Genomic DNA, 14,460 nt, shown 5'->3' with positions numbered 1-14,460 from the left:
CGCAGGACCCGGGCAAGGCCCGGGGTGCCCCCCAGCCTCCGGTGCCGCTGCGAGGGGCCCGAGGCAGACACAAGTGGGAAGCACTGAGCTGATCCCCAGCTGAGGAAGTCCACCTGCATCGCGGCCTCCAGAAAACGCCCGTGGGACCTTCTTGTGCTGGAACCATTCTCCACGCTCAGCGGCTTCAAGCCACAGCCTTCCTGTCGGGATCCCAGAGGCCGGGGCTCCAAGTCAAGGTCTCTACAGGGCTGTTTCCTCCTGGAGGCTCCAGGGGACAGGGTTTACCCCTCTTCCCCCTTCCGGAAGCTGCCCACATTCCCTGGGTGCACGGCCCTCCTTCCACCTTGAGTGCCCTCCGACCCATCCTGCTGCCACCAGTGTCTGACTAGGGCTCCTGCCTCCCTGCCAGAGACCCTGTGGCTGCGTCTCGGGCCTCCCGGACGAGGCGGGATGGCCTCTCCAGCTCGCTGTGCGGGTGCTCTGTCCCCAGGCTCCAGGACGCCCGCGGGTCCCTCTCCAGGGACCGTTACTCCGCCCACGCCCGTGCAAAAGCCACTGGAGCCAGGGGCTCTGGACCGTGTCACAGCCCCGGCTCGTTGGCCAGATGTCTCAAGACACACGCTGTATTTCCTGCAGAGGGTTTAAGCGTCGGACCGTTTTTGCCCGTCTTGGCCCCGCTGCCCCCCACCTGCGGGGCCCTCTCTGCTCCGGGTGTTCCTCCCGAGGACGTTCCTTCCACCTCTGGCCCCACGGCCCCCGGCTCGGCCCCCCGCCGAGGCTGCGAGAGGCAGAGAGGCTGGTTTGGGGTCTTAGGACTTTAGGCTGCCTCGCGTTTTCCTCACAGGGTGCGTGGCCTCGGTTGTGTGAAGAAGCAAAGGCGGTTACGGACAGTGCTGTCGGACCGTCCCTGTGGGTGACCCCGGGGCTCTAGTCGAACCCCGTGTGCAGTTCTGATGGCTTCTGTCTCTCCGTGGCGGGTCCTCGGGCCCTGACCACACGTGTGCTGCCCGGTCTGGGTGCACGGCCATCAGCAGGACCGCAGGAGCTGCTGGAGTCCCCTCTGTAAGCAGATGACACAGAACTGCGTCTCCACGACTGTCCCCTCGTGGCCTCACTCAAGGCCACAGCCACCAGCCACGCTCACCTGCCACGTCCTTTGCCCCCTTTTGAGGTGCCACCCAAGGACCGGGACCGAGGGCCGGCTGCCTGTGACCAGACAAGCACGGGCCCTCGTGGCTGCACGCAGGCTCTGCCCGGGCCCCGCCGGAATGGCCAGGTCACCACTTGGCCTTCACGCAGGGATCACGTCCCAGCCACAGGAGAAGGCAGCTGCCCCTCCAGGCGGGAGGACCCAGACCCGCTGAGTGGACGGGGGGAGCCCTGCCTGCCCTCCATCCAGCACTCTGCACTGCTTCCCACTCCGGATTCTCCCAGAAGTCAACAGAGCACTCCGAGGGGCTTCAAACGGGGCAGACTGAAAACACAGCGAACAGCCGAGCCTGCGTCGGCAGCGTTGAGGCTGGACAGGCCCCCTGCCCCCGGGACGCAGCCCCTGCCCGCTAGGAAGGACTCCCCGTCTAGCCCACGGTGGCTAAGGAAAGCGAGAGCTTCTGCGGTGTCTTTTCAAATGAATTTTTATTACTGCCTGTAAGAAATGCGGGACAGTTTTAACTGACTACCATTTCACTGAAACTACCTGCATGTGTGTTAAATTTCCATAAGAAAGCACAAAACACAGTAATTTACTGGTATCTTGGGGGTGAAGGAGAGGACAGAGGACAGCGGCGGCACAGCACTGCCCGCACGGCGCCCCGGGCACGCCCCGCCGGCTCCTGGGGGGCTGACCTGCGGCTGCTTGTCTCTGCGTCCTGCTCCGTGAGCGCGGCGTCTGGGTGTCCACGTGCCCCCGGCTCGGCCCCGCGGGACCAGAGGGGGCACTGCATGGCTACTTCCACAGCTCCCCCAGCGGCCTCTGTGCGGCGGCCTGGATGGTGTACACACAGAGGGCGTGGATTTCCTTGTGGACATCTTCGATGCTTTTGGAAGCGTCGACCGTCTGTCCCGGGGCAGGGAGGCAGGAGGAAAAGAGAACCGTTAACGCCTGTCACTGTTCTGTGTGTGGGGACTTCAGGTGGGGCTGGGTTCCAGAGGGTACGGTACACACTCGGATGCTTCATCTTACACCTTAGTCTGACCTTTGCCCTTGGCTGGGGAGGGTGGCCCCTGCCTGTGTCCTTGGGATGAAGCCGACCCACGCTCCTGCTGTGGCCCAGATACAGAGAAACACCCGGTCTTGCTCCTGATCAGACCCTCTCCCTCCCCCAGCTCATGCCAGCGCGCACGGCAGTGAGGCGCCCGCCCCACCCCGGCCAGTGGAGCTCCGATCTCGGCAGGGGAGGCAGGGAGAGCCCCCGCCCCTCCCCCAGGCCGTGCCCGGATGCTGCTCGGAGCTCAAGGAAGCTCTGCACGAAAGCCAACCCTGGGTCTGAACCCTTTCCTCCTGGGGAAGATGGTTTCGTCCTGACCCAGCCGGGCTGCTCTCCCCCTCGACGTGTTGATGCTGTGCCCTCACGTGAAAAGCATGGGGACCTCTGGTCACTAAGGAGCCAGCCACCCAAGAACTGCTCTCCGCCCGAAGCAAGGGAGACCAAGCTGGGCAGAAGCTTCTGTGTGCTCAGGGGGGTGCCCTGTCTCACTGCCGGTCCAGGCTCAGCCAATTCTGGAGGCGCTGCGGGGGGGGTAGACTCACTCAGACGCGGGTATGACCGTTCCGTGAGGTCTGACTGCGCGGCCCAAGACTGCATGTACGCTCGCACACAGGCGTACCACGCACGCGCATTACATACAAACTCGCACACACGGATACTACACACGCACACGTTACGTGTGAACTCCCACGCAGGCGTATCACGTAGAAACCACATCTCCAGTTGTCTGAGGGCCTGGGAGCAGTGACAGCACTGAGACCACACTGAGCTCCCCGCACACGGCTTTAGAATAGCTTTCTCCACAAGACAGGAGCACGGAAACCTGGGGAAGCAGCCGATTCCAGGGCGAGGCGGGAAGCATACAGGGTGAACCCAGAAGGTACTAACGTGCTGGGAAGCAGTAAGCGTCCCAAAGTGCAGGGACCCGCGAGAAGGTAACAGGAGCTGCCAGGTGGGGTGGCGGGGCGGGCAGACAGACCGAGGTAAGTCAAACAGGACCACAAATCCGTACGGAGATGAACGTACAGGTAAACTGAAAATCTGATGAGCTGTGAGGTTTTTATACGGTTTATAAAAATCTCATCACAAATACTTATTAATTACACCGGGAGAGAGAGTGACGTGACTGTGGAGAAGCCCGGCAAATACCACTGAGCCAGCACGCACACAGTGGGGCGTCACTTGGCCATACGAAACGATGGGCTCTTGCCATCGGCAACAACACGGGTGGCCCGAGACCGCGTCACTTTCCGTGAACTAAGTCACACAGAGCAGGACGAATACCGCAGGATTTCACTTGTATGTGGAATCTAACACAAAACCAGTGAATAATCGCACAAAGAGCAGAATCAGACCCATAAACGCACAGGGGGCAGGGGGCGGGAGCTGCCGCTTGCAGTTATGGCGCGAGTACGTCCCGGGGATGGAAGGTGCGGCCCACGGGGACTGTGGCCAGTGATCCCGCGATAGTGTCGTGTGGTGACAGGGGGGGCCACACGCGTGGCGAGCCCAGCGTAACGTACGCTCCTGTCCAGTCACTCGGCTGCACGCCGAAACTCCTCTAAGCGTGCGTCAGCGGCACACAAATAAAAATCAATACCCCGAAAAGTGAACATCCCCAGAAGTGAACAAACGGAAATCCTACCCACGTGGCAGGACGCAGTGAGCACCCAGCCTCCCTCCCGGGCCACCCTGCCAAAGACGCACGTGAATCCCATCATGGGGAAACAGCCAAGTCCATCTGAGACTCCTCTACAAATCAAATGCTAATGAACTTCAGAAGTGTCCATGTTGGGAAAGTCACACAGGCTAGAGACCAGAGATGGGACTGTACAGACTGTACACTGGGTCATTTGTTAAAAAGGACACTAGTAGTGGGACCAACGGGGGAACGTGAACGGGGCCTGGGGACCTGGGGGCCTGGGGGCAGCAAGGGATCTGCGTTAATGTCCTGATTTTGACAGTCCATGGCAGGGAGGGGGCATTAGAGACTAATTTGTTAACGGTTCCAGGGAAGAGTTTTTTTGTATTGTACTTGCAAGTTGTAACCTTTTTTTTGTTATTGTTTAAAAATTTTTTCAAAGACTGTTAAAAAAGTTAATTTTCAGATGAACAAAAGCTGAGAGTTCTATGCCAGGAGACCCACCCTACAGGAAACGTTAAAAGACGTTCTTAAGCTAAAGGAAGTGAAATGAGATGAAAAGTGGGGGAGGTTCGGGGCGCAGAGCGCCAGCACTGGGCGGCAGGGAACGGTTTCCTGTTTCTTTCCCCACTCCCATTCCTGATTTCATACCTTCTTGTCTTGTTCCCTGCAGGGTTTGAAATGTGTTATAAATCCAGACTAGTTTGAAGCCACATAGAACTGACAAAGGAAAAACAAAGGGAACAGAACTTAGCAATTTTTCGTATAAAATCAACCAGTACAAAAATGGGATTCAAGTTTCCATGTGGGCAAAGAAATGCCCTTCTCAGACCATGAGACAAGCTGTGTGGGCTCAGCACTGACGTGAGCACATGAACAGATGGAAAGGCCGTGGGTATGTGGGCGTCCCCTGCTTTGTGAAAGTTTGTGTTACACCACTTTGCTTTTGTGAAAGATTTATGTTAGTACCTGTTTTTGCTAACCGAAGGAAATCCAGAAAGTGTTTTTGCTCTTACAAAAAAAGGCGAAAAGCAAAAATAGCATTCCGCGCCGGTTCTGCAGCGAGCCGTCCCAGGGGCAGTGCGCACCCCCCCGGCCCCCGGCTCCTTCCCGGGAGCCTCTCTCGGCATGTTGGCGTCCAGCCGCCGAGTTCTGAGCTGTGTCTGGGAGCATCTGGGCTTCATCTCCATTGATTTTGTGCGTCTGTTAGCAAGATGTGTCACAAAAGCCTAGGAAAGGTGGTTTTTTGGGTCTGGGAACATTAAAAAACATTTCCATATAAATTAATGGTAATTGCTTCTTTGCTTTATGCCATTTTCGCTTATGAGAGATTTCATAGGAACGCTGTACTTTTAGCTAGTGGTGAAACCCATACTTTAAAAATACGTGTGCAACCTACGCCACAAAGGAGCCCCCCAGAGGAACCCCCACCCTGGCAACGAGCGAGCGGAAGTCAGTGTGGAGAAGTGGGGAGGGCCGCAGACAGGCAGGTCGCGGGAGAAGCATCAATCAGACAAGATGGCCAAACCAGGAGCCAAAGCCAACACCCTTAAACCTTCCCCAGAGCAGCAAGAGTGCAGCCTGTCTTGGGAGTGAGACTTGTCAGCTGTCAACGTTGTCAGCTTGCTCGTTGCCAGGGGCGGCCTCTGACCACACGGGGACAAAGGTGGGCCCGGGCGACCAGGTGTGTTCACACGAGGTGGGTCTGGGGGTGGGTGCGTGCAGGGAGGAAGGGGGAAGGGGCCAGCTTTGGTGTCCATAGGGAGGACAGTGGATGGTCCTTCAGGGAGGGAGATGTGAGGCTGGCCCCTGGGACTGGGGCCGGGCCCTGGGTGAGGTTCCCTTAGATGGAGGGAGCAGGGCTGCGGGGCCCTGAGCAAAGGGAGACAGGAAGCCGGCCCGAGTGTGGTGATGTGGGGGGACGGGAGTCTGCGGGCGAGGCCCAGGCCGGGGCGTGAGCGTGGAGACAGGAGCTCATCCCCGTGAGAGGAAACGAGGAACAGCCCTGGGGCAGGAACTGGCAGGAAAGGGTTGAGAGGGAGGCAGCAAATGACTCCCAGGGGCTGGGGGCTGAGCCCCAAACCAACCAAACTCAACTTTCGAGGAGACTGGGGGCGGGGGGGCCGACAGACACACTGAGCCAGAGTGCGACTTGTAGGCTACAGATGGAAGGCAAAGTGAGGAGTGACTCACGGGCTGTGTGTTCTAGATGGCAAGCACGGCAAAGCCCGGCGGAGGACGGCTGGCCACGCGGGACTGCTGTTTGGGAACTGCTATCTGGCAAAGTGTCCCCAACTCACCCACCAGGCCCCAAACTCCCTTGCTTTGCACACTCACGAAGGAAAGAGTTTGCTACGCCTGGGAGGCGCGCCCCAAGGCTCTGCCGGATGGAGCAGTGCTCGGCTGACGTCTCTGCTCGGTAGCAGGACTCTGAGCCATTTTCCGGCAGCTCCCAGTTGGCCATTCTGGAGGCGCCGGTGGAAGACGCCCTCACCTTCCAGTTCAAAGTCTCATCGGCCATCAGCTGGTGGAAGCGGCGCAGCGCCCGCTCCTGGAAGTCCCCGCTCTCGTAGCGCTCACGGCCGAACTCCCCCCGCACGGCGGCCTCGGCCAGCCGCAGCTGAAGGAACACCACCAGGTCCGGCTTGGGGAGGCCCACGTCTGGCTGCTTGCACCAATCCAGGGAAAAGTTCTGGCAGCACAGAACCCAACAGTTACAGAAAGAAGGCTTAATGGGGTCTAATGGTTAGTTTCAAAATTCATAAAAGGGGAAAAATGAGCTAATCCCTGACATACCAAAAATTGAGAATTCTGTCGGCCCCCACAGCCCCCCAGCAGCAGCACATCAGGAGGACGTGAGGGAGCCGTCCGGGGCATGACGGTCACTTTCCCTGTCCTCTCTACAGATGGAATCCCACTGACCAACCCTTCATAGCGCAAGTGTCCTTTCAGAAGGATTCCAGCCAGCGCCCGAGGAAGGCCGGGCAGAATCAGAAGGTTATCATTTTGCAACCCCTCGTGAAGGAACCATCGTCAAGGGCTGTTACCACAAACCAGACAGCCAGATGCCCTGCGGCTCTTGACAGGGGAGCCCAGTGCTTCTTCAAGTAGCCGCCCCAAAATAAAGTTTTAAAAAATTCTAATGCACAGAAAAAAGGACCTGTATTTTAAAAAGAGATTTAAGAGACACTTCAAGTATGGCCCTGAAATGGATTCTGATCCAGTCTAACTGTAGAAACACAAGACAAATCAAATACTTTCTAACCGAACTGGCCACTTTGCACACGGACCGAATGACGGTATCACGAAACGCCTGCTGTCTGAGGCGACGTGATGTTTGTAAGAAGTCACTTTTGGAATGTGAACTGAAATGTTGGTGGAGGAGCCGGTGATGTGTCTGATGGGTCCGAGACGAGACCAGAAGGCTCTGAGACAGGTGTCGGTGCTGGTGGCTTATCGTTTTCTCTGCTGGTATATATTTGAAAACTTCTAAGTAAGAAGCAGAACAAAGCGGTAGCAGAGCTACCATACCCCTAGAACGACAGCTCCACGGCACGGGGAGGCCGGGAAACCGCACAGAAGGCGCCCAGACACGCACCATCTGCTCTGAAAACAAGACACTGGATGGAGAAGTGCTGCTGAGCAACCACCTTGGGAAAGGGAGGTGGTGACATCCAAGTTATCCGACAGCAAAGCTGCGGCTCCAGAAACGTCTGCTCTTCCTACGGTACACAGCAAACTAACCAAGCAGAGAAGAATCCTAACACTCCACACACTCCTGAGTCCACAGCCCGCATCTTCCCACCGGGGACCACGTGGCACTCACCTCCTTGGCGCTGGTGAAGGCGACACCAGAAAATGCGTATCTGTCAACAACGAGGGTGACGCCCTGGCTCAACTTCTTCTTAATCAGCGGCCTAAAAAACAGAGCGTGTTTCTGAGCCATGGTCCTGACTTCACAGGCCCTGATGGTGTAATTCACTGATACAGAAACCAACACACGGTGATCTGTGGCCTTGTGGGTATTCAGAAAAGCGCTGATCTGTGGCCTTGTGGGTATTCAGAAAAGCTCTGGATCTTCTCCTTAGAAGAGGCCACCGGGGTGCTCCCAGCAAAGCCCAATGTGAAAAAGACAAGTCCACGAAAGCAAAACAAACACAACTGATGAAGACGGATGAACGGACGAAGGCTCGCTGGCTGTCTGGGCAGGGGTGTGGAGGGCCAGGCCACCCCACTGGGAAGGAGAGCCCGGGAGAGCAAAGGCGCAGACGCAGCCAGGATGGGATGACGCTCGCTGCCTAGAGTCTGAAGGGCCAGGACAAGGGTGGATGGGGTGGCCAAGGATGTCCTCAACCAGGTGATGGCGGCTCAACCCCCATCCCCTGGCCCCAAGATCTTAGGAAGATGTGCACAGACAAAGAGCCTGACATTAGCAAGAAGTGTCACTTGCACTTTGTGGAACAAAAAGATGTTTGTTACCTGTGACCTTGAGAAGCTCACAGAACAGTAGGGAGACAGAAGGCACACCTCCGGCAGTAAAATGCAGTTTCCATCACAGCATTACCTGTAACTGCAAACTATTAAAAAAATTACCTGACCTCATAAGCAGAAAACTGACAGAACAAACAGCTCCAGCACACGCACACGAGAATGACGCGGTTGTATGAGGAACGAGGGAGCTGTCTATCAGCCGGAAGAACACCATCTCCCGATGTCCTTAGGAAAGCAGTACAAACACACGGCAGGCTATGTTTTTGAAGGCGGCAAATTGGCGAATTAAGACATCACATACGTCTGCTTGTGTATAAGATGATTCTAGAGGGGAACACTAGAAATGAATAGGTTACCCGCAGAGGGAGGGCAAAAGTAGGTGGGTAAGGCACTGAACTTTCTCTACGACTTTGACTTTTATTTTATTTAAAAGATTTTATTTATTTATTTGACAGAGAGAGAGAGACAGAGAGAGAGGGAACGCAAGCAGGGGGGAGTGGGAGAGGGAGAAGCAGGCTTCCCGCAGAGCAGGGAGCCCGATGCGGGGCTTGATCCCAGGACCCTGGGACCATGACCTGAGCGGGAGGCAGTCACTCAACCGACTGAGCCACCCAGGCGCCCCTGACTTTGACTTTTAGAACCATTTAATGTTTCATGTTTCCAAAAACTAAAATTAAATCAAGATGGGAAAAAAACCCTAAAATCATATAGTCAAATGAACCTGTATCCCAAACGAACACACAGTGATGGGAAAATCCTGCCCCAAGAGACCTCTGAACACTGCCCTCAGTGTGCCCTTGTTTTAAGGATAGAGCTGCAAACCAGCATTGACCTCTCCAAAGGTTTTTACATTGGTGGGTATACTGAGGATGCCGCAAGCCAGGAAGAGCATGGTGCCGGGCTGGAACAGGAGGTCTCAGTTAGCACAGACCTAGAGAGGTAAACAGACACAGACCAAGATAAACTTACACGCAGGTCCAACCATAACAGGAGCCTAGAGGCAGGGATGCTCACTGGCAGCAAGCACCCAGTACCCAGATGCTGGTTTCTAAATACCACTCTCCATTAAACAGAAAAGAGCCAACTGGTTCCTGGGTTGGAGCAGGATAAAACACAAGAGAAACCTGAACATCTTGTTCTACCAAAAAGTTCTCAAAAAATGAGGCCTGGGAACACAGCAAATGGACACAAGCCAACATGAAGAGATTTCCAGAGGCCAAATTTGCAATCATCTAAACATTAAAACAACTGGCAGTATGACTCACCAAGTAAAAAAGAACCTGTTGAGTCCACACTGGTGATGGACACATGGATGACCTGGGGAGGCAGGAAAGTCTTCCTTACATAGGAAGCCGACTAATACACATAGAAAAATCACCATTTGAAATCACAACAGACTCAGGAAGATTTATTAATGAGTGATAAAGTAAAAAATCAAAGTTTGATGAGGAAGGGGATATTTATGAGTTTTGTAGTATTCCCCCCCTTTTTTACACTGATTTTTTTTAAAGATTTTATTTATTTGCCGAGAGGGGGGGAACACAAGCAGGGGGGAGGGACAGAGGGAGAAGCAGGCTCCCCGTGGAGCAGGAGCCTGATGTGGGACTCGATCCCAAGACCTGGGATCATGACCTGAGCCGAAGGCAGACACTTCCCCGGCTGAGCCACCCAGGTGTCCCTCCACATTTGACTACTTAGCAATCCAGGGGGGGGGCCAAACCACACTGCATCCCTCCTGGCTCAAGTGTCCTAAAGACGACTGACCCAATGTCACTTCCACGGTATTCCTGACAAAAATACAAACCCAAATCTATTTGTGAGGAAACATCAGACCAACCCTGAATTTTATAAAATAAATGACCTGTAATTTTTAAAAAGGGAGCAAATGATAACACAAATGCTGCAAAATATTAATAATAGGTGAAGTTTGGAGGGGCATGCAGGAATTCTTGGCACTATTCTTGCAACTCTTCCAGTTGACTGAAATTATTCCAAAGTAAAAACTTAAAAATGAGTAGAAAATTGCTAGATTGATCCAGGAAGTAAAAGAAATCGCTCGTTTCTAGGAATGAATTGCTGCACGGAGTGCTATTTAAGATGCCCCTGGAGGAGCGCTGGGTTTGGCAAACAGAGATGGGGGAGGGGAGGTGGGGTGTTGCCCCCATCCTGTGAGGAGAGCACCACACGCTCTGTGCCGCCAAACTGTAAAGATGCCAGAGGACAAGTATTTTGGGAAGCAGCAACTGATTCAAGTTAAGACGAAGCATAGCAAAAAGGTGGACAATTAAAGGGCTGGAGGAAGTAACCAGTTTCTCACAAAGTGCTTCCAAGCACCCCAGGTTTACTAAGCCCTCACTCCCAGGCCTGCCTGGCCAGCTCTCCTTGACCCTCACCAGCACCTGCTGTGGGGCACCCCCTGACGGCCACCCAGCTGGTGGGCAGCCGTGGGAGCTGCGGCAGAACAGACGGACCACGGGCACGTGGCCTGTGTGGCAGGGACAGGATCACTAGGAAGTGTCAGCATTACTCTCCACTTTTAAGTGGACCTACCTTATTTTTCTACAAAGCCACAAAAACCAAATTGGAACAATTATGTCCATAAACTCCAGATGTATTAAAGATTGTAAAAATGATCTCATTTTCTTCTCGTCCTTGGGAGTGGGAAGGCCTTTCCAAACCAGACACAGTTAAGCCAGAAGAAAGCAGTGCAGGCTTGCTTTTAAGAGGTGCCAGTGCAAAACCACGGACAGGTATCTGGCTGAATCTACTGGGGACAGCCTTTCTGGAGAGCACCCCAGACCGAACGGAAAGTCAGAGCTTTGCAAAGCACAATCAGAAAGCCAATTATGAGATGGTCTGTATGGGAGGATCCCATTTATTTATGTTAAACCAAACTACTCCAATGACATATGTGTATATAAATGGAAAAAAATCATCTAAAAGCACAGGCCACAGGCACTTGATCACAGTTAAATGCTGAGTGAGGAGGTAGAAGAATACGTAAAACAAAAGGGGTGGGGGAAAAAGTAAATTGTGAACTTCTGCTAATAATGTGTCAACATGGGGCACCGGGGGGGGCTCAGTTGGTGGAGTGTCTGACCCTGGATTTCGGGTCAGTTCATACTCTCATGGTCCTGGGATCGAGGGCTGCACCTGGCTCGTGCTCAGCAGAGCGCGCTGGCCCCTCTCCCTCTGCTCCCTGTCCCCCCCCCCCCCCCCCCCTCTCTTTCCTGAATAAATAAGATCTTAAAAAAAAATGTGTCAACATCAGTTCATCCGCTGTCACAAATATAACACACTAAGCTAAGACAAATAATATGGGAAATTGGGGGTGGGAGGGAGGGACAGGGGTAGGGGGGAAACGCTGTATTTATCACCAGCTTTTCCAACTATGTAAAACTACCCTACAAAATAAAGTCTACTAATTACAAAAAGGTGGCAGGGCAGGAGGAAGAAACGGCATCAATTCCTGCTCTTCGGGAACCGGAGCTCTAAGACCTGGGGTTAAGGACGGCTGCTTGCAACGGTCCAGCCTCTGGCATTTCTGCCAACACCATATTCCGAAACAAGAGCAGCGTTCGCCCAAATCTCAAGCAGGAGGCAAAGCGCGGGGGGAGGGGGGTGTGCAGCACAAAGGTAGCGTTTACACTTGCTCCCAGCGGTTCGCGGAGAAAAGCAGGTGCACCGAGTGGTCCTCCACCTCACTTTTCTTTTCCAAGTAAGAACTCAGAAGTTTGCCAATTTCGGTTGATCTTTCTAAAAAAAGAGAGAGAGAGAAATAGCAAAGTGAGGGCAGGCTTTCCACCTCAATCAGAATGTAATTCGGGCTGAACTCAAGCGCTCGGAGTTTTATCTCGGGATGTCTCCACGCGGGTTCGGAGCCCCCCTGAGAACCGGCAGCAGGGCGCAGACCCACGGGGATGGAAAACGCTTCACGAGGACCTCAGAGCCGGCGCGGACGGGGCTGGCGGACCGGCCGGCTTCCAGCCTGGAAGAGGCCCAACGTCCAGAACGGCCTCCCCGGCCCCCCACTCGTCTCGTAGGCCGCCAGGCGCCTCCGGGTAAGCTCACCGCACTTCTCAGCTCAGCGCCGCCGTGAGCACGCGCAGCCCACCGGGCCCCCCGAGGGCGGCGGCTACCCCGACCCCGAAACCTCAGCTCAGCGCCGCCGTGAGCACGCGCAGCCCACCGGGGCCCACCGGGCCCCCCGAGGGCGGCGGCTACCCCGACCCGAAACCCGCACGGCCTCCACGGCCACAGCGGGAAGCCGCTGGGGGGGCACAGACACAGGCCGCGGCCCGGGACCACAGCCTCGGCCCCGACGGCCCTGCCGCCACCCCGCCGGAGGGGCGGGCGCCCCCGACCGCGTCCGCAGCCGGCCCCCGGCCCGCCGGCGCCGCACCCACCCGGGAAACGGAGCAGCTCCGCGCGGTGGCCCGCGGCGCACAGCGCGGCCACGAGCTTGCGGCTCTGCGTGCTCTTGCCGGCGCGGTCCACGCCCTCCAGCACGATGAGGGCCCCGCGCCGGCCGGCCATGCTCGCGCTTCCCCGCCGCCCGCCGCCGCCGCCGCCGCCGCCGCGCGCCCCGGCGCCGCTCGGAGCTCCCATTGGCGGGCGTCCGCGGCGCGCGCCGGGATTGGCTGAAATGGGGCCGCCACAGCCGCGCGCTCCGGAATTGACGACGGGGGGCCGCACGTTGGGATTGGCTGCTGTTTTCCGGCCTTGCGCGGACCGGCTGGTATCGGCCCGGGGGCGGGGCGAAGGCGGCAACGGTCGCCCCGCCCCTTCCGGCGGGCGGAGTCACCGCCTTCCGGGCCGGGAGAGCTGGTGGCGGGGACTGTGGGCCGCGGGCGGGGAGGCCGAGGGGCGGCGCGGGGCCGTGCGCACGCTGGCGGCTCGGCGGTGCCGGGAAGGCCGCGTCGCCGCCGCCGTCGCAGTGCTGGGGCCGACCGTCAGGGGCGGCCGTGCCGACTCCCGGGCCCGACTGCTCCGACGGGGGTCAGCGTCCCGTCGGGAGGCGCTGGCTCCCAGGGGCTGTTACTATCTCAGGGGCGCCCGGGCCGCCTGGCGTGTTTCGGGTGAGACCGTGCGCCCCTGGAGCGGCCGCCCCGCCGCCCCAGGGCCCATCCCCCGGTGCCATGGGGGAGGCGGGCAGCGCCTGAACCTGCGGGGCTTGCGACGGCACACTCGGGTCCGGACGAGCCCGGAGCCCCGTCCCCCAGAGCGCCCCCGTAGCCTGGGCGGAGTTTGCGGGGGGCAGGCCCTCGAACGAGGTTGGAGGCCGGCGCAGCTGGAGTTGTGGTGGGCTGCCCCCTCGTGAGCTCTCTGGAGCGCCCGCCGACGCTTGCAGGGTGGGCAGCGGCCGCCGCCTCCCGGGGCCCTGGACAGCACGCTCCGCGATCTCCCCGCCCTTTCCTCCTCCAGTTCTCGTGTTTGCACGGGTCCCTGGGAACGTGGCTCCCTAAGGGAGCGAGCTGCAGTGGCTTTGAGTCCCCCCAACCGACCTTTGCCTGATGTGGCCTTGGGTTCTGGAGGAGTGATAAGATTATATTCGCCTCCTTCCTTGATGTTGACCTTGGCTGTGCGACTCCCAGATGCTGTGCTCATCACAGCTGACTTGCGCGCTTTGAGGGGGAAGAAAGCTTTGAAAGCCGTGTTGTGTGCTCGCCCATCGCCTCCCCCGCCACGTGAGAAGAGCATATACACAATTAGGGCTGCGTTTTCATCCTGGATCTCCAGTGAAGGAAATACAACCAGGGCCAGGCTGCAACCACCGCGACTGATAGGTAGCCCGGCAAGAAGTAAGCCACCGGCATTCCAAGCTGCTCCCGGAGGCTCTGGGACCCCCTGTTACTGCAGCATGACCTAGGGAAGGCTCACTGATACAAAGGCTAGTGCTTAATGTTGTCATAGGTAGGGAGGCAGTAGCCCTTGGTTCGATGTCTCCTGTTCTAAAATGTCCACCTCCTGAGCCTTCGAAGGATGGAAGAATTAGAATGGAGAAGAGAACCTCCCCAGGGTTCGGCAAGTGCCAGCACAGCCTGGCAGACATCTTTAGGATGAACCCACCCGGGAACGGGGAAAACATGTAATGTGGTGCTTCAGCTTGTGAATGCACGG

At 56.8% G+C, this 14,460-nt stretch overlaps 1 protein-coding gene across 1 annotated transcript; it reads right to left on the bottom strand.

Annotated features, from left to right (window-relative positions):
• Window positions 1–1,616: 1,616 nt before the first annotated feature.
• Window positions 1,617–12,914, bottom strand: DTYMK (deoxythymidylate kinase). Its single transcript, XM_025888282.2, has 5 exons — window positions 12,747–12,914; window positions 11,988–12,096; window positions 7,676–7,766; window positions 6,344–6,541; window positions 1,617–2,056 (listed from the first exon to the last, which is right to left on the bottom strand). Exons 1-5 carry the CDS (start codon window positions 12,874–12,876, stop codon window positions 1,946–1,948), a joined length of 639 nt encoding a protein of 212 aa, XP_025744067.1. The 5' UTR covers window positions 12,877–12,914; the 3' UTR covers window positions 1,617–1,945.
• Between the last annotated feature and the right edge of the window lie 1,546 nt (window positions 12,915–14,460).

Source organism: Callorhinus ursinus, unplaced genomic scaffold (genome assembly GCF_003265705.2).
Source record: "Callorhinus ursinus isolate GAN/ISIS: 27379988/994484 unplaced genomic scaffold, GSC_fseal_2.0 scaffold96, whole genome shotgun sequence".
Classification (NCBI taxonomy): Eukaryota; Metazoa; Chordata; class Mammalia; order Carnivora; family Otariidae; genus Callorhinus; species Callorhinus ursinus.
Note: the sequence above shows the minus strand (reverse complement) of the source record. Positions and strands in the feature narration are given on the sequence as shown.

Coding starts and splice junctions, on each gene's coding strand:
- DTYMK (XM_025888282.2), bottom strand. CDS start 12,876: ATGGCCGGCCGGCGCGGGGCCCTCATCGTGCTGGAGGGCGTGGACCGC. Junction 6,542..7,675: donor CCTTCACCAGCGCCAAGGAG/GTGAGTGCCACG, acceptor CTGTGCTGCCAG/AACTTTTCCCTGGATTGGTG. Junction 2,057..6,343: donor ATGAGACTTTGAACTGGAAG/GTGAGGGCGTCT, acceptor GCCCCGGGACAG/ACGGTCGACGCTTCCAAAAG.